The 19300-nt window shown below is 46.5% G+C and overlaps 1 protein-coding gene across 4 annotated transcripts in view; it reads left to right on the top strand.

Moving 5' to 3' along the window:
- Positions 1–12284, top strand: part of RAB4A (RAB4A, member RAS oncogene family) — a 38183-nt gene extending 25899 nt beyond the window's left edge. The window contains exons 5-8 of one of the 4 annotated variants that reach the window (XM_019754778.2): positions 572–726; positions 1944–2039; positions 5439–5574; positions 6627–8437. In XM_019754778.2, coding sequence (XP_019610337.1) covers positions 572–726; positions 1944–2039; positions 5439–5554 — 367 coding nt within the window. In that variant the 3' untranslated portion in view covers positions 5555–5574; positions 6627–8437. Of the gene's footprint in view, positions 1–571; positions 727–1943; positions 2040–5438; positions 5575–6626; positions 8438–10577 lie in introns of those variants that run through there. The other 3 variants (XM_019754777.2, XM_019754779.2, XM_074316420.1) reach the window with 3 other exon arrangements.
- Positions 12285–19300: the final 7016 nt, after the last annotated feature.

The following is a 19300-nucleotide window of genomic DNA, read 5'->3' on the forward strand; positions in this document are numbered from 1 at the left end:
AGTGTGAAGCTGTGAGCCAGGACAGGAGTGGTCCTTGGGTGTATGAGGACTGAGGACAGCAGGTCTGGGACTTGGTCAGGCCCTGCTCTGCCACCAGCTGCTGTGTGACTCCGGGCCTCGGGTTTCTCATGGAAATGGGGCTAATAAGAAAGCCCATGTCACAGTCCTTAGACAGAGTCAGTGTGATGAGTTCCTGGAAGACAAAGCGCCACCTTGTTGCACAGACTTGTTAAAGCGTGGTAGGGAGCTTGGATCTCGCTTAGCAGCAAGCCTCACATACCAAGAGCTTAACAAATACTTGCAGAGTGAAGGAGCTTCTGCTTCCTTTGGCACCTTGGAGGGCAGACAGAAAACAGCAGAACACCTGACTTGCTGTCCATTTTCCTGGAAACCAACCACAGCAAACATGTGGGTGTGGGGTATACTGGGGTGTGCAGGTTACCTGAGTTACCTGAAAGGTGCTGGCATGACCCTGACATGTGGCAGGCAGTGTGAGTAGGTGTGAATTACCAGAAAGAGTTGCCGGTTTTATAAAATACATGTATCGTTTTCACAATCTTCTGTCACGCAGCCGAGAAACCTACAATGCGCTTACTAATTGGTTAACAGATGCCCGGATGCTAGCCAGTCAGAGCATTGTCATTGTTCTGTGTGGGAACAAAAGGGATCTGGATGCAGACCGGGAAGTCACTTTCTTAGAAGCCTCCAGATTTGCGCAAGAAAACGGCAAGTGACCTTTTATCTATTACTGACTTTCAGTGACAGATGTGGGGGTAATGACACAATGTTCAATGTAAAACAGCTATTGGAGTTTTAAGATTAAACTATATTTAGGAAATGTAGAACGTTCCAATTGTTTACTATAAATTGAGACTTATTTAGCATATTTTCACAATATTACATTCTGCCTGCGAAAGTTACTATAATGATCAAAGTGAACGTACTGATGTTCTATGACGACTGTTCCATCTGGGGCCTCGGTTTACGGCGACGTTGATAATGATAATGTTTGAAGGCCCTAATCAGATGATGTGATCTTTTTATGTAATTTGAAGCTATGTAGATCTGAAAAATATTAGATCTACTTAGAAAGAGAAGCAGTGGAAGAAATGTTGGGCCTGGCAGCTTTATCTTACGTACATTAAAGTCTTTGGTTATGGATGCCTTTGAAACTTCTCTGAGTGTCCATGTAGAATACATGAGATCGGCACGGAAAATTAACGGTTGCTTATAGATAACAGTATGATAGAAATTCAGACATTTTAAATAACTTTAATTTCTAGAACCAACCAAGAACTAAAATATCCTAATATCGATTTTCAGTTGGACTCTAGAAGCACCAAATTATAACCTTACAAATTGACTGGCTTTCCGCTAAGAAAATGAACATCTGAGAAAAACATAAGCCATCATGCGTTTATAAATAAGCTCCTTAGAAATACAGAGGCTTAGGATGTTAAAGCTCAAAAAGAATTCAGGTGTCACTTAAGGCACCTCCCTTTTACAAGTGTGCTTTGTCCCCAAGGGCCAGGGCTGCCTGTCTTCCTGCTGGGTAGTGGTCAGAATGACAGACTGCAGTGTAACCCCCCCAAAATGGGAACACTTGTAGGTTGTATCTGGGGGGACAGGAAGCTTATTAGGAGATGGAAGTCACTGCTTTGTCTGATGTCCACGGCTGGCCACTTCCACCAGCCTGTGTCCTCACCAAGCTTTGGTGTTTGCTTTGTCTGTTCACAGATTAAGTGCTGGCACAGGATCCTAATACTTTTCAGAAAAGATTCGAATGCTTCTCACATTAAAAATATAGATTGACATTCATTGATCTGATATTTACAGGAGTACATGGTTTTAAGTAACATATTCCACTTGGCCTGCTACTCTGAGAGGTGCTGTTAGTAACCGAGTCATTTCAATGACTCCATGCTTTGTTGTTGTCATTTCAGAGCTGATGTTCCTGGAAACAAGTGCGCTGACGGGGGAGAACGTGGAAGAGGCCTTTGTGCAGTGTGCCAGAAAAATCCTTAACAAAATCGAATCAGGTAAAAGACACTCCATTAACAACCTTCCTCGGCGTAGTTCACTCTGCTCAGTAGTGTCACGTCAGTGTTTCCAAGAGTAAGTGGTCAGAGCACACTCTGTGTACACCCGCCACCATGGGTTTGGAGGTTTCGTCCACGTGCCGAGGGCAAAGCCAGCCCACCCCTCTCACGGTTGCTTCCGGGGTCCCACTGATTGATGAGGGTGGGCAGTCACGGCGTCCTGTCAGGTGTGCTTTCAGATCCACGGCCCTTTCTTGATCTAGCCCTTAAAGAAGGGGGAATGGGCCTGTGTCCCCTTTCTCAGCCACTCACTAACTCTGCTGGGCCAGGCTGTGTGGGGGCGGGGGGGGCAGCTGTGCTGCTGGGGGGCTAGGTGGTGTGGGGGTTACAGGTGCTACATGTGATGGTGGTGGTTGCAGACGGGGGTACCGTGGAGAATTTGTGTCGGAAGCTAACTAAGCAGACCTCAGTAATAATCGGTCCCATTATTGTTGTATTTGTTGCTTCAGTAAAAATAAATTTAAAATAACCCTAATTTAGGCAGCTGACAAAATACTATATAGTTGTCATATATTAAAGTTCATTTTTTATTTCAATATTACCAAATTATATGCGGACATTCACCCACTAATTGACTCGTTCAAATATCTGAATTCCTCCTCTTGGTCAGATGCTGGGTACAAAAACGAATGAATCACAGCCCTTGCCCCATGGGACCCTCATGGAGCTGTCTGATGGGAGACAGTCAAAAGATAATTATAATACAGGGCGGTCAGTGCAATAATTGAGGAGTACACAGGATTTGGAGTCACACAGAAGGGGACCTACCCAGCCAGGGCCTGGAGGTGGTGTCAGGGAGGGCTTCCAAGAGGAAGTGCTAACTGAGTTCAGTACCTCAAAGCAGGAAGCGTGAGTGGGCTGAGGGTGTGAGGAGAATGTTAGGCTGCAGAGGGCGTGGGGTGGAAGTTACTGGAACAGGAAGCAGCAGCAGGGCGTGACGAGAGACAAGGTAGAAGAGAGGCAGCGGCCAGGCCAGTGGTCATCATCAGTGATCTGGGATTTCCCTTGTGAGTTACTGAGTCTCAGCCATGGCTGTACCTAGAATCACCTGGGATGTGTACAAATTAGAATCCCAGGTCCCACCTCTGGAGATGCTGGATTAATTGGGCTGAGGTATCACCTAGGCATCAACATTTCTCAAAGCTCTCTCAGTGATTCATTCTAAGGTTCATCCACGAGTGACAGCCACTGCTTTGGGGTGGGAAGCAGCGAGTGGTACGGTCAGATTGTGACTGGAGGCAAATCGTGTATGTAGGTGGCATGTCCAGTACAGATTGAAGGGAGACAAGGCAAAGGCCGGGATACCAAGTAGGCATTTTCGAGGGATCGGAGTGAAAGATGGCTGACTGGAGCTTTAACAGGACATGGAAGTAGCAGTGTAGAGACTTAGATTGATCTGAGTAGTCTGGTAGGAGGAGGAACCAGGATAACTACCTAATGTCTCCCTTGGGTGATTTGGTCAAGAGATGCCACGAAGCCAGAGGATAAGCCGGTTCAAGGGAATAAAGATGATGCTCTTTGGCCTGTGTCCCCTTTGCAGCAGCACATGGTATTATCCAGTAAAGTCTGCGGACAATTCTAGGCTGACGGTACACTTTTGGGAGCCATCAACTTAAGAGAACAGTTGAAACTCTAGCAGGAATGTGATCAGAGAGCAGCTGAGAGTGAGAGGGGCAGATGACCAGAAGAGGGGGACTGCAGGGGACATGCAGGAAGTGGTGGGAGCCGTATGCAGAGAGCTGGGGAGAGTGGGTGTCATGTCAGCCAGCATCCAGTCAAGGACTGCTTGTTACCACGTGTAGCGGAGTCTCAGGAGCTAAGAACCAAGGGGCAAAATACCCACTGGGGTGGGCTGCGGGCAGTCATGGGTCCTTGTCGGGAACAGTTCCAGTGGAATTATGAAGGTAGAAAACAGGTAGCAACTGAGGAATGAGGATGAGGTAAGAAAACAGTGTCTGTGGAGGAGGAATTGTACAGTAGCGCACAAAGGTCCATTTAAAGAAGCTTTGGCGTGTGCAGAAGTGTAAATGCCGAGAAAGAAAGGCAGAGGTGAAGGAGGGAGGGCAGGAGAGACGACCACTGAGAGGGCATGGGTCCAGGTGCCGGAGGGACCATGCGTCAGACAGAGCCCGAGCAGAGGCACTTATCCTTCTTTGGTTGGGTTTTGTTTGTTTGTTTGCTTGTTTGTTTTTGATATGAAAACCAAAAAAAATATTTTACTGAACTTGGTAGAAAAACTTATTTTTAAAGACTATAACAAATAGTTATTAAAATTGACTGGTGTTGTGTATTATTAAACTCAAATGAGGTTTACTTTAATTCCCTTGCTACTTTAGTATTGCGGCCATAGGTCAGTTCGCAGGAATTGACTCATAAAACTTTCAAGATATATTTCTTCTGAGATCATCAAAATCATAATTACATCTAGGTGAGAAACTATAAGGCTGCAAATTAGAATTCTTCAGCAGTTCTTCCTTTTCGAAGTAGGCAGGGTATTCATGTGACTCACAAACTATTATTTCCTCCCCGACTAACACAAGTTAAGTACAGCTGCACGTTGCACTTAACTGCCCACAGATCATTGCAAATCAGTATGTGGAGACTCTGGTGTACACGCACATATGCTAATGTACGTATACACCCAGAGAGTGTGTGTGTGTGTGTGCGTGCACAATATTCAATTGTGTTACTGCCATAATTTAACCAGTCTACTTTGCACATTTGGGTTGTTGCCAGTATTTTGCTGCCACAAATAATGCTGCAGTAAATAACTTCTATATATCATTTCACATGTGTGACTGTATGTGTAGGATAAGTTCCCAGAATTGGAATTGCTGGGTCAAAATAGGCAGAGGCTGTCAAGCCTTCTGTCAGGCTTGTAGCAATTTCTCACCCACTAGTAGTGCATGAAGGTGCCCCTCTCACTGGAGCCCTGCCCACTGGGTAGATTAGCATACTGGGGTTTTTAGCAGTCTGATAAGTGAGAAATGCTCTTTGTAGTTTAATTTTAAACTGATTTACCTTTGTATACGTGATATAGTCACATTAATTCCAAATTCAAAAAGTACAAGAGGGTACAGTGAGGTCAGCCTCCATCACCACCCCTCTCCTTTCCCAGCCTTCTAGAACTCCTTGCGGTCAACCATCATTATCAGCTCTTCATGTGTCCTTTCAAAGAGACTTTATGCCTATGTAAGCAAACATACATGTGTATATTTTTCTTCTTTAGTAAACATGTGGTGTATATGCACAGTATTCTTCACTTTGCTTTTTTCACTTCATGTAGTTTGGGGATCACAGAAACATAGACCTGTTTTTAGACACTTGCTTATACCTCAGGTGAGCTGGACCCGGAGAGAATGGGCTCGGGCATCCAGTATGGAGACGCGGCCTTGAGACAGCTGCGCTCGCCGCGTCGTGCACAGGCCCCAAGCGCCCAGGAGTGCGGTTGTTAGAAGCAGCGAGGCAGCGCCAGGTAGGCCCACATCACGGCGTCTACGGCCCCTCTGTCCTGTGCCCTGTTCACTGCCTGAGCTTCACACCCTCAGGGAGCCATTGGCTGCTTTCTGCAGCCACGTTACGAACAGGAGAGGTGTTCCGTAGTTAAAAGTTAGATATTCAACACGCATATTCTTCTCAAGCCCTCACAGAATATTCACCATGAGAGACCACATTCCAGGCTGTAAAGCACACCTAAACAAATTTAAAAGAACACAAATCATATGGTGTCTGCTCTCAGACCACAATGGAATTAAACTAGAAATCTGTAACAGAAAGATGGCTGGCAAGCCCCCAAACACTTGGACATTACACAACCATTTTTAAATAACTCATGGGTCAAAAAGAAATCTTGAGAAAAATTTAAAAATATTTTGCACCAAATGAAAATCAAAACACAACGTGTCAAAATTTTGGGGAAATACAGTGCTTAGGGGAATATTTATAGCATTGAATGTGTGTATTAGAAAAGAAGAAAGATCTAGATACAGTCACCTAAGTGCACACGATAGAAAACTAGAAAGAAAAGGACAAATTAAATCTCATGTAGGCAGAAGAAATGATAAGAATTAGAGTAGAAATTAGTGAAATTAAAGCTAAGAAGTCAGTAAAGAAAAATCAACAAAACCAAAGCTGGTTCTTTGAAAAAGATCAATAAAATCAATAAGGCTCTAGCCAGGCTAATTAACAACAACAACAGAGATGCAAGTTACGAATATCAGAAGTGAAAGAGGGAACATCACTGCAGCTCCCATGGACAGGGGATCATAAAGGAACACCAGGGACAATTCGAAGGCCACAAGTTTGATCACCAAGATGAAATAGATCAATTCCTTGAAAGACAGAATTTGTCAAAACACAAAAAAAGAAATAGACACTTTGAATAGGCCTATATCTATTAAAGAAATTGAACCAATAGTTAATAAACTTTCAAAACAGGAAGCACCAGGCCCAGATGGGTTCACTTGTGAATTATACCAAACATTTAAGGAAGAAATTATACCGATTTTCTACAATCTCTTTTCACAGGACAAAAGCACATGGAACACTTCCTAACTCGTTGTATGAAGCCAACATTATCCTAATTCCAAAATCAGAAAAAGACATTACAAGAAAAGAAAATTACAGACCAGTCTAGATAAACAGAGATGCACAAATCCTCAAAAACATATTAGCAAATCAAATCCAACAATGTATGTAAAGAACTGTGTACCACTTCCAAGTGAGATTTCTCCCAGGTATCAAGGCTGGTTCAACATTCCAAAATGATCAGGCTACAGGAAAAAGGTCATGGTCATATCAAGAGATGCAGAAAATCATTTGACAAAGTCTTAACGCCTATTCATAATGAAAATTCTCAGTAAACTAAGAATAGAGGGGAATTTCCTCAACTTGATAAATAATATCTACCAAAAAATCTACTACTAAGAACATCTTTTTTTTTTTTTTTTTTAAGATTTTATTGGGGAAGGGGAACAAGACTTTACTGGGGAACAGTGTGTACTTCCGGGACTTTTCCAAGTCAAGTTGTTGTCCTTTCAATCTTAGTTGTGGAGGTCGCAGCTCAGCTCCAGGTCCAGTTGCCGTTGTTAGTTGCAGGGGGCGGAGCCCACCATCCCTTGTGGGAGTCAAGGAGTCTAACTGGCAGCCTTGTTGTTGAGAGCCCACACTCCAACCAACTGAGCCATCTGGCCACCTGGGAGCTCAGAGGCAGCTCATTGACTTCATTCTAGTTGTGGAGGGCGCAGCTTACTGGTCCATGTGGGAATCGAACCGGCAGCCCCGTTCCCCAGAGCTCGCGCTCTAACCAACTGAGCCACCCGTCCGCCCCAAGAACATCATTCTTAATGGTGAGAAACTTAAAGCTTTCACACTAATATCAGGTTCAAGGCTCCACCCCTTGTCAACATCACACTGGAGGTTCAAGCTGATGCAGTAAGACAACAAAGGGAAATAAAAGGTATACAGACTGGGAAGAAAGAAATTAACTGTCCTTGTTCATAGACGACATGATTATCTATGAGGTCTGCCAGTTTTGTTCCCAAATTTGTTGCAACGATATTGCTAACCTTTTTTGATATTAGAGGGATTATTCAATTATGAATTTGTATCAACTGGACAAACAGTTAACCAAGTTTACTATTTGGAAGTGTTGAAAAGGCTGCATGAAAAAGTTAGATGACCTGAGCTTTTTGCCAACAGGTCATGGCTCTTGCATCACGACAATGCACCAGCTCACACAGCACTGTCTGTGAGGGAGTTTTTAGCCAGTAAACAAATAACTATATTGGAACACACTCTCTACTCACCTAGTCTGGCCCCCAGTGACTTCTTTCTTTAACCTGAAGATAAAGGAAATATTGAAAGGAAGACATTTCGATGACATTCAGGACATCGACGGTAATATGATGACAGCTCTGATGGCCATTCCAGAAAAAGAGTTCCAAAATTGCTTTGAAGGGTAGACTAGGCACTGGCATCGGTGCATAGCTTCCCAAGGGGAGTACTTGGAAGATGACCGTAGTGATATTCAGCAATGAGGTATGTAGCACTTTTTCTAGGATGAGGTCGTGAACTTAATTGTCTGACCTCATGTATAGAAAACCCAAGAGATTCCATAGACTCCTATAAAATGATTGTGTAGCACAGTTGCAGGATACAAGGTTAATATGCAAAAATCAATCACTTTTCTACATGTCAGCGATAAACAAGTGCATGTTGAAGTTAAAACACACCAGTCACATTATTCACATCCAAAAAAATGAAATACTTAGATACAACTAAAAATCTCTATGAGGAAAACCAAACTGATTCTAAGGTTTATGTGGAGGCAAAAGACCCAGAATAACAAGCACGATATTGAAGGAGAAGAACAAAGTTGGCAACTGTCAGTCCCCAATTCTAGACAATATAACAGTAGTCAATGTGAAAGGACTACAGATGATCAGAGGAACAAAACAGAGAGCTCAGAAATGCACCCGCATGAACAGTCAACTGCTCTTTGACAAAGGACCAAGTCAGCACAATGGAGCAAAGACAGTCTTTCCAACAAATGGTGCTGCGAGGCAGCTGGATGGCTCAAGTGGTTAGAGCATGAGCTCTCAGCAAAAAGGTTGCTGGTTCAATTCCCGCATGGGATGGTGGGCTGCGCCCCCTGCAACTAAGATTGAAAATGGCAACTGGACTTGGAGCTGAGCTGCGCCGTCCACAACTAGATTGAAGGACAACGACTTGGAGCTGATGGGCCCTGGAGAAATGCACTGTTCTCTAATATTCCCCAATAAATTTTTTTTAAAAGTATTAAAAAAGAAAATGGTTCTGGAACAGCTGGCTATTCACATGCAGAAAAAAAACAAAAGCATAAACACAGATCTTCCACCATTCACAAAAATTCACTCAAAATGGACCATAGACCTAAGTGTAAAATGTAAAACTTGATAAAACCCCTGCAGAGATGGCAGTAAGTGTATGAAAAGATGCCAAAAGATGCCCTACATCATACGTCATCAGGGAAATGAGCAAATTAAACAACAGTGAAATACCCTACAACACATCTACGGCTCAAAGGACGTGGCACAGCAGGAGCCCTCAGTCATCACTGGTGGGGACGCACGTGGTGCAGCTGCTTCTCATAAAACCATGCATATTCTTACCACATGATCCAGCATTTCACTGCTTGGTATTTACCCAAAGGAGTAGAAAACATGTCCACACCAAAGCTTGCGTGGATGTTTACAGCAGCTCTATTCACAATCGCCCAAATATGGGAGTAACCAAGATGCCCTCCAGTAGGTGATGGATAAATAACCGTGGTCCATCCAGACCATGGAATATTATTCAGCACTAAAAAGAAATGAGCTATCGAGCCATGAAAAGAGATGGAGAAACCTTAAATGCATGTTACTAAGTGAAAGAAGCCAATCTGCGAAGGCTACATACTGTGTGACTCCCGGTACATGACATTCTGGAAAAGGCAAAACCATGGCGACAGTAAAAAGATCAGGGGTTCCCAGGAGATTGAGGGGAGAGAGAGGTGAATAGGTGGAGCACAGGGGACATTTAGGGCAGTGAGACTCCTGTGTTTGACAGTATAAAGGTGGGTACATGTCATTATACGTTTGTCCAAACCCACAGAAGGAACACCAGGAATGCCCCTCATGTCAGCTACGGACTCGGTGGTTCTGTCACTGCAGGTCCATTGTTGTAACAAGCATGGCATCCGGTGGGGGTGCTGATGGTAGGGGAGGCCATCCCTGCGTCAGGATGGGGAGTGGGGAGAGGGGAGGTACATGGGAAATCTGTATACTTTCAATTTTGCTATGAATCTAAAACTGCTCTGAAAAAATAAAGTCCTAATAATAAAAAAAATCCTAAAGCAACCAATAAAATATTGGTTTTTTTAAACAACAAAGAATTTTGGTTTAATAGCCATTCTTAAAATGGAAGAAAATTGAAAAAACATAATCTAAGTAATTCAAAGAAGGCAGAAAAAGAGGGGAAGAGGGAATAAAGAACAGATGGGAGAAATAGAAAACAAGTAGCAAAACAATAGACCCAACCTTCTGAACTTAAGAAAAAAGTTAGATGTTGTGCTTGAAAGAATTTCAGCTACTAGAAATCCTTACCCTCTCACTCAGAAGAAAAAGAGGGCCGCAGTTGATGGGGTGATGGAGGTAGTTGGCCTTTGTGTGGGGAGAGGTCTGTCTGGGGTGGGGTTCACTGAAGGCTAAATGAACATGCCTGTTGCTAAAATAGAAGGCTCATTTGTAATATTTCCAAACGGAGATTTTAACTTCTTAAAGCTTCCTCTTCTTTCCCATTTACCACTGTGAGCTTTTTATGTGTGGTCAACATTATCTAATAGTTATGCATAAGCTTAAGTAAAAGTTGGAGGTATTCACTAACTCCATTTGGGACTGTAAGCTCTATTTGTACATTTATGGCTATGTGTGTTTCTAAACTGTTCTTAATGTGTTTTAGGTGTTCATATAGTGGTATTTGGGACACAATTGTTGGAGCTTGAAGAAGTTTCTGCCACCATCTATTTCTACTTCACACAGGAGTAGGTCTTTGTGTGGAAAAGAAAATAATTTGCGGTGTGACACAAGCTGGATGTGGCCCAGTGAACCCCATACTAAATCTGCTTCAGTGGACACCACCGTTAGCTGCGTCAACGTCTGTGAACGTTCCCTGCTCCGTATTCCCCTTCACGTTTGGTTTCGATCCTGGCTCTGTGCTGCATATACCCCTGCCCAGCACATCTCTACAGCACGGTACCTGACGTATGAAATGACAGAGCGTCGCACTAAACGCAGTCTCTTACTGTTTTAATCATATGAACTGAAGCCTGTTACCATGAGGTGTGCTTCAATCTCGCCGGTTGTATTGCACGGTTGGTGTATTTATGGTCTGATACTCAGACTCTGGCATCGACAGCCAGTGCAGTCCTTACTTCATTCCATTTGCCACAGTCCCAAGGTGTTTACGTGACCCACACCTGAAATACCCCATCAGTAGTAACATACCAAAATAAAATCAGAAGTGGGGTTTTTCTATGAACATGACACTGTCCAGCACTCTGTTGATTTTTAGAGCATCTCCATCCAGCTCAGTTCGGGCCATGTAACCTCCCCCGTTAGGCGCTGTGGTCAGCACTGAGGACTCTGGACCTGTAGCCACACTCACTGGGCAGCTGACTGCGCTCAGCTGTCGGTAAACACGACAGACCTCATGGCCTGGGCTGCTGTCCGCTGCCCATGGTGAGCTGCCCAGTCCTACTAGAAAACACTTGGTTGCTCCAGTGCTTTTCCTGGAATTCGGTATTATAGCATCACTGCCCTTTTTTAAGCCTTTTATTGTTTAGTGTTCATTTTAAGGAAACCCACTAAATCAAGTCGGTATTAAAAGGACACCACTAAGAAATTTCTGTATAGCTTTTGCCGAATACTTAAATGCCTTAGTACAGTTATCAAGTCAAAATGTTTTTAATTCATGTGAGGTCTGTTGAAGTATAATATATATTGTTCTGCAAAGACTTGTTCTAATATTTTAAAATGTCAATGCAGAATATATATATGTACATATATATGTATGTATGTACATGTATGTATAAAACTTTTCTTTAAAGTTGAAATATAGCATTCTTTAAGGTTGAAAGTTCAAAAGCATTCTTCACCCTATATGTTTTCTTCCACTGGGACGGTTTAGCTGCAGACCGATTGGTAAATGTCACTACCAGTCTGTCAGAAGCTGCCTCTGCTTTTGTTCTCATTTTGTTTTAATCAACAGAGCATGATGGCACCACAAACTCTTGGAAGTAACTTGGAGAAAAATGTCAGTGTGTATCGTTTTAGTTATTTTGATTTGCTTTAAAAATCCTCATGTATTTTATTTTGAAAAGTTAGAATATGAAGCAAATTCTCAGACTGAGCTACTCCTTGGACCTCACTGGAAGAATGATTCACTCAGTGTCTCGTTCAGGACAGTTTTGTGAGCTGTTCACTTTTGAGTAGCTTTTTGCATGGGCTAGGAGCATGTCCATTCGACCACACCAGTTTATTCAAATGCAAGAATTTTTAAAATAAGATGAATGTTAACTTGGTTTATAAATGAGCTTGTTAATTAAACCATAGGTACTGCATATCAATGCCACACTGTTTGACCAATAAAAGTTGCTGGAGAACCAAACCCTGGTGGTTCTTATGAAGGCCTCTAGGAAGAGTGAAGCGGGGAGACAGTTTGGTCAGCTCCCAAACTGAGACAGTGCTCCCAGTGCCACCAACTAACTATGATTCTGCAGACACCAGCTGGGCGTCCCCCAGGTCAGCTCTGACGCCAGCCTCCTGGACACAATCAGATTCCAGAGGTTCAGCACTCAGTCTGCCCGACACAGATGCCAGTTGTAAATCCGAGTTGTCACCTGTGCTTCTGACCAACTGGCCATAAATCTGAGGTTCCCATAGCTCCTACCTTGGGTTCCATTAATTTGCCAGAGTGGCCACAGAAACTTACCAGTCTCAAGAAGACAGGCCTGTTGGAGGTGACTTCCCAGCGTGTGCTAGTGGCACCAGTGTTGTTCCTTAACCCAGGGGACAGTCATGCTTCAGCAGGGACACCAGGGTAGTGAGGCTGCCCCGGTTATGTGTTCTGAGTGTCACCCCCACTGCAGTGACAGGCACACCTGGTTTAGTTCACCTCAGCGTGTGTGTGTCCCGTGGTGAGGAGTGCGGTTAACGCTGACTGACGAGGCGCCTCTGGAACGTGGTGTGAGATGCGCTGGGCCTACGTGAGCAGTAACCTCAGAGTGCGCCCTCTGCTGGGGGACTTTGTCCTGACCTCATGGGGGCCAAATGAAAAACAGGTCTGTGCTCTCTCAGCTGCTTTCTCTAACTTTTTGATGTCATGTACAAATTCATTTTTTTTAAAATCTAACATTAAGGAAACAAACTTACCGAATTTCTGAGTATTTTACCTTCCAAAATACCATGGAAATAATTATGTTCACTAAATATTTAAGGACCTACTAACTATGGATGAGAGTACAATGCAGATTTCTGTGTGGGGGGTGTACATTGAGTAGGAATTCTGTCATCCGGTTAGTTCAGGATGAGCTACTGCATTATTCTCTTTTGCCGCCATCACTGCATTGGTTTCTGGGGCTGCAAATGCATGATGCCACAGGCCCTCGTACTGTGCCTGATTCTCAGGGAAGGTGAAGCTCTGTATTTGTCTGAATGCCCCTTACTTTCTCATCGCCTCGGTGTCTTTGCATGTCCCCTGTCTCCCCTTGCCTGTGACATGTTGCTGGCTCTGTGTCAGACGGTGTAACACTCCTCTGCAGGTGCTTCTCGCACGTCCTTCTGCCCGACACACAAACACTGCTGCTGCCATTTGCTGTCCCAGCCTCTCTTTTGGTATTGATCGCACCGACCCATACAGCATCCTTATTGTCTTCTCTGCGGGGCCAAGACCTCCCTAGGACAGGGCTCCTTCTGTGTGCCCAGTGCCTGGCACACAGGAGGGACTCCAGATGGCACAGTCGGTTGTGTCCCTCTTTCTAACGTATCTGGATATCCAGCCCAACCATTGCAAGATCCCTTTTTGCAAAATCCCCGAAAGGTGGCCATATGGTCCTGCTAAGTCCCTTCCTTTCTGGAAGGGACTTTCATAACTCCTGGAGCCCTTTTCTAGGTGATGTCACCAAGATGGGGAAATAACAGACCCCAGCCCACCCTCCAACCCCACAAAGACAACAGTAAGACAGCTCTCCAGAAACAAAAACATCTGGGAGACCTCTTAAGAAGCTGCAGCAGAGCCTGAAACAGAAAACCTGAGAAGAACCACACGGAAAGGGAGGGACAAACAGCTCTGTTGTGCCGGCATCGTCCCCTCCCCAGGCCAGCACTGCTCAGCACCAGGGCGGAGCTCCAGCCAGAAAGTCCCACTCACTGGGAAAGGGGTGAGCAACCAGCTTCCCCAGCCCTTGGGCACCCCACAAGACCTGCTTGTTTCAACCCACCCAGAGACCAGCAAAGCTGACTAGAGAGGTGGCCAGGAGCTGTCAGCTCAGCCACCAGGGGGAGCAGCCATGCTCCCAGTGACCTCTGCAGAGGACCCGGCTTTTTTCACCATGGATCCTCCCATCACAGATGCCCCCTACCCGAGGCCCCGCGCCTGCCCCCACCAGAGCCCTCGGTCTGCACTGGCAGCCTGCCGGGCCTCTAGCTCCGTGAGGCCCCAGCGGCCGACCTACAGCAATGTGCACACGTGTGGCACCTGTCCAGCTGTGCACTTACAGGCTGCCAGCCTGGCTTGTCACTACCAATGCTGCAGCCACAGGAACGCACACTGACAGCCAGGCCCCCGTGGCTGCTTGAGGGCCTGCATTTGGGCCTTGTCCAGTCACTGGCCAGCACCACGGGGCTCACTTGTGCCCACTCCCGGCTGTGCACCTGCACGCCCCAGGCTGGTCCCCATCAACAACAGCCTGTACTGCTGTACACGGCCCTTGGGGACTCTACAGATGTGGGAGAGAACACCAACAGCCAGGACCCCTGTAGCTTCCGTGGACCCCCAATTGGCCCAGGCCCTTGCTGGCTTTGTCCCCCACCACTACATGGTGTGTCTGCAACCAGTCCCTCTGGCCACTGCTGTTGTCCTGGCCCCTAGCCACTGGACACGAGGACCCCAACAGCCCTTGCCACCAATGCAGACCCCCCAATAGTGCTTGCCAGGGACCACACAGTTGATGGCTGTGGACATTGGTGGCCTGAGCCAATAAAACATCATGCACCCCCCAACCTGGGACCACCACATGCCCCTGCCCTTGGCACCCTGTACCACTAGTCCTGGGGCCACAGCATGTTCCAGCATGGCCCCACCCATCGGAGGGGGTCGCTTCTCACCAGAGTCAGTCCATGAAGACTGGAAGAGGTAACTGCTTGTTGATGCAGACGCCTGTTCAAGGCTCCAGGGGCCACGGAGAATCAGGGAGACAGGACACCACCAGGGACACAGCAAACGTCCAGGAACTCACCCCAAAGCAATGGAGATCCAGGAAGTGCTGACAAAGAATTCGACAATTGTTCTAAAGATGCTCAGAGAGTTACAAGAGAACACAAACAAATGTTGGAGCTGAAGAACACAGCGATTGGACTGAAGGTGTCACTAGAGAGCTTCCACAGCAGAACGGGCCAAGCAGGAGACAGAGCCAGTGAGCTTAGACGTCATTTGAAGTTGTCCAGCCAGGGAAGCAAAACGGGATAAAAAGGAAAAGGAAGAGAGCCTGTGGCTTAACGGGACAGTGCTCGCATCATGGGAGGCCCAGAGGAGAAGGGGGGAGAAAGGGGCAGAAAGCTTCTTGAAAGAAATAATGGCTGGGAACTTCCCAAGCCTGGGGAGACATAGACATTCAAGTTCATGAAGCTAACAGGCCCCCCATGATTTCAATCCCAAACTATCTTCTCCAAGACACATCATAATAAAATTGTCTAAAGTTCTGCTCCTTTTCTGAATGCCCCCTCCCATACAGTTACCAAATCATCTTATTTCACATTCTAGGGTTAACAGCGTTGGTGTTTAGGCTGCAGGCTGTGTTTGCAGTAGTGTTCCTTGGGATTCCATCTGCGCTCCTGGCTGGCCTCTCGGTGCCTCGCAGCTCCAGCACCACCATGCTCTGCGTCCTCACCGGTCTGTCCCCATCAAAACGAGGCTCAGTCCCGAGTCTGTGAGGAGCACCTGGGGACAGCTGCCCATCAGCCGCACTCTCAGGCCCGGGCGCGCCCAGCTCTTCAGGCTCTAAGGGGCGTACAGGCCTGTGGCTGAGTGTGTTAGCACCTCGGCTCCGTGCGTTACACATCCTGTTACAGCGGACAAGTCCCCACGCGGGAGCAGAAGCCAGGGCTATTCTGAGAGCTTGAAAACCTGGTACCTGCTGCCTTTGTGAAGGAGCAGGAGATGGACAGCAAGAGAGGGTTTTCCCACCTACCCTTCAGGTTAGACGATTTCACCTGAAGCTCTTAAGTTGCATGTTCTGTTTAGGGTGTTTATACGTTTTTACCTGATTTTTTTTATTTTTGCACTTGGAGAGATGCAGTTGCTGGACACTCCCGTGGTAGTTCAGTGTCTCTGATCAGAGTTTGGCACTCAATGCCCACTTCTCTTTTCTTTAAAAATCTTAGCTTAGCTTATTGGAGAAATTGCTAGAGAGTTTTTAGGTTAACAAGCTCCTCATTTTTAATAGTCAACTGAAATGTCTTTAATCATCAGAACTTGAAGGGGCATAGCATTTTTTACAACTTAAAGGTGTTCTCACATTTTACACCTGACTTAACCTTCAAAACGATCTTTAGCAGTGGTACAGAGCAGCTGTTAGGCCCATCCCACAACCGAGGGCTGAGGCACAGAGGCTGGGGCTGGCCGCCCTGGATGGGGACAGTGGCCCTGGGTGTGGCCCGTGTCACTGCACAGCAGAGTGGGCAGAGCACTGGGATTCCTGTTGGCTGCAATGATCTTATCCTCAAAATTTACTATGTAAATTTCAAACACACGTTTACGGGAATTTTAAGAACCATAAACAGTTCTCATTTTAACTTATAAGAGTATTTTCCCTTTTTAAAATACCTTTAATGTTTAATCGTTAGAGGTGGGGAATAAGTTGATTTAATCACCATGTGGGGGCAGAGCCCCAGAAAGTAGTTTCCAGGCTCTCAGCCTCACATAGACAGGTGCTGGCTCAGGTAGTAAATGGCCATCAACTGTGATTGGATGGCCATCAGCTGTGGCTAGTTGGCCGTCAGCTGTAACCAGTGAGCCATTGGCCACTAATATAACTGCTGTAGCTACGCTAGCAGAAGAGAAGGAGAGGAGGAAGAATGGGGGCTAGCAAGAAGATGGCGGCTGGGCTGGCAAGCGTGGATGGCGGTTTGCGGACAGTGTGGATCCAGCCTCCAGTGAGAGTATAGTGCCGCCAGAGAGAATATAGTGGTATGACTCCCCTACCTATGGCTCCGTGGGTGTTCCTTTTTGGCCTCACCATGTCCTGCGTTCTTGTATGGGGAGCAGGAGCAGAGACCCCGCAGGCCGTCCTGCACGACAAATGGCGCAGCGAGCAGGGTCTCCCGCATGACACACCATGAGACTATGCTTAGTTGTTTTTCTAAAAAATTGTTTGCAAGTTTGATAACTTGCTTTTTTTGTTCCTGCCTTCAGTAAATTGAAAACACAAATCAAAAGTGCATGACTGTCATGCAGGGGCTCATACAGGGTCTCTGGTCCCGCTCCCCACACTCGAACGCAGGACATGGTGAGGCCAAAAAGGAACACCCACGGAGCCACAGATAGGGGAGTCGTACCACTATATTCACTGGCGGCTGGTTGGAGACACAGGGAGCAGGAGCCACACTATCCGCAACCCGCCATCCACTTCTCTGCCAACCAACCTCACTTGGTAGCTGCAATCCGCCGTGCTAACTGCAAGCCGCGCTTGCTAGCTCAGCCACCATCTTCTTGCTAGCCCGCATTTGCTGCTAGCATAGCCACAGCAGTTATATTAGTGGCCAATGGCTCACTGGTTACAGCTGACAGCCAACTAGCCACAGCTGATGGCCATCCAATCACAGTTGATGGCCATTTACTACCTGAGCCAGCACCTTTCTATGTGAGGCCGAGAGCCTGGAAACTGCACTCCTGGCTCTGTCCCTACAATGGCGGTAATTGCATGCTGACTGGTTTTCAAAATGCCTTCCTGTCCTTGACTTTTAAAGCTTTCGGGGCTGAAGTTCCTTCTGAGTTGTGTTAATCTCCAGGCATAATTTTGACTTTAAATGCTACCCTGTTGCTTAGAATTTTAACAAGTGTCATTACATTTTGGAACCCACACCTGGTGGCCAAGTCTGGTGTTTGTAGGGATCTTCTGATGAGATGTCAATCTGTCCCATCCGTGGGCGACATTGCACAGCAGAGTACTCAGCTGGGTGTGAAGTAAAAGTCTAGTTTGATGGACGAGGTTGAAGAAAGCACAGCAGGCAAACAGAAAGTGTGAGTTGGGACAAGGGCCCTGGAGTTGAGTGGGGTGTGGCCCCTGCCTGAGGAGGGGGGCCCCAGCACCGTGAGGGGGCTCTTGGCTGGAAGCAGCATGTGGTCCCGACTCCCTGGGGTCCGTCTCAGAGACCAGAGAGCAGCACAGGCCCAGAGGACTCCCCGATTCTACAATCCTCAAGCCATGAGAGAGAGAAACCAAGGTAGTGGGTCTCACCTAAGTCTTAAAAGCAATAAAGGGTCAATTAGTTTTCACAAGTAGTCACTCTTATCTATTTCCGGCTTCCTTTCCTAGTCAACAAGGCCAGTGTCTTCAGTTTAAACTGAAACCACACACACACACACACATACACACACGCACGCACGCACAGCGGGGCAAGATTCCAAGCAGCAGGCACTGTCACCCCCCACCAATCAGCCTGGAAGGCCTGTGCACATGCGCGGTGAGCACGCTAGGGTGCCTGTGCGCATGCGTAGTGGGCGGGGGAGGGGGGCGCGGCGGGTGTCTCCGCTTGTTTCCACTGAGCTTCCAGACTGTTCGGCCCTCGCCTGTTTTTGCTCTTCCTCCTGTAGGTGTGGCTCCTTATCAGAGGCGGTGGCTGTGCCACAATCTGCCCAGTGTGCACGCGTTGGTGTAACAGGAATCGCTTAGGAGAGGAATTGTCAAGTCAAAGATATTTCTTTTTAAGATTGACAAAGCCAAGTCGTCCCCGGAGAACCTGTGCGAGTTCACACTCCCACTAACAGAGCAGGAGGCCCAAATTTAAATCCACGATACTGGGGTTTTTTAATTAGGCTTGCATTTTGTTTTTATGAAATTTTAACTTCTGCCATCAGTACTGCGGTAGTCACGAAGGCGGCATGCTTGCATTCCACCAACGGCAGTCGCTCAGGCTTCTGAAGCAGACAGCCCTGGGGACATCCGTCGGTGCTGGGAGGAAAGGGTGGAGCAGTCTGCGTGTCCAAACCAGAGCCGTGATGTAGCCTGGCCTACATCAGCAAGCGCTGGTGCTTCTGAAAAGCTGGGTAAGCTCCAGAGGCTCTTATTGTTAACAGACTCATGTTAAGTTTTATTCCTAGAAAAGGTTAGTCTTTTTAGTGAAAATTCAGCATTTTAAATATGGTACTGTTCAAAGCACCCTCCTCGAGGGGCTCAAGACCAGGAG

The sequence above is a fragment of the Rhinolophus sinicus genome, linkage group LG12 (assembly GCF_036562045.2).
Source record: "Rhinolophus sinicus isolate RSC01 linkage group LG12, ASM3656204v1, whole genome shotgun sequence".
In the NCBI taxonomy this organism is placed as follows: Eukaryota; Metazoa; Chordata; class Mammalia; order Chiroptera; family Rhinolophidae; genus Rhinolophus; species Rhinolophus sinicus.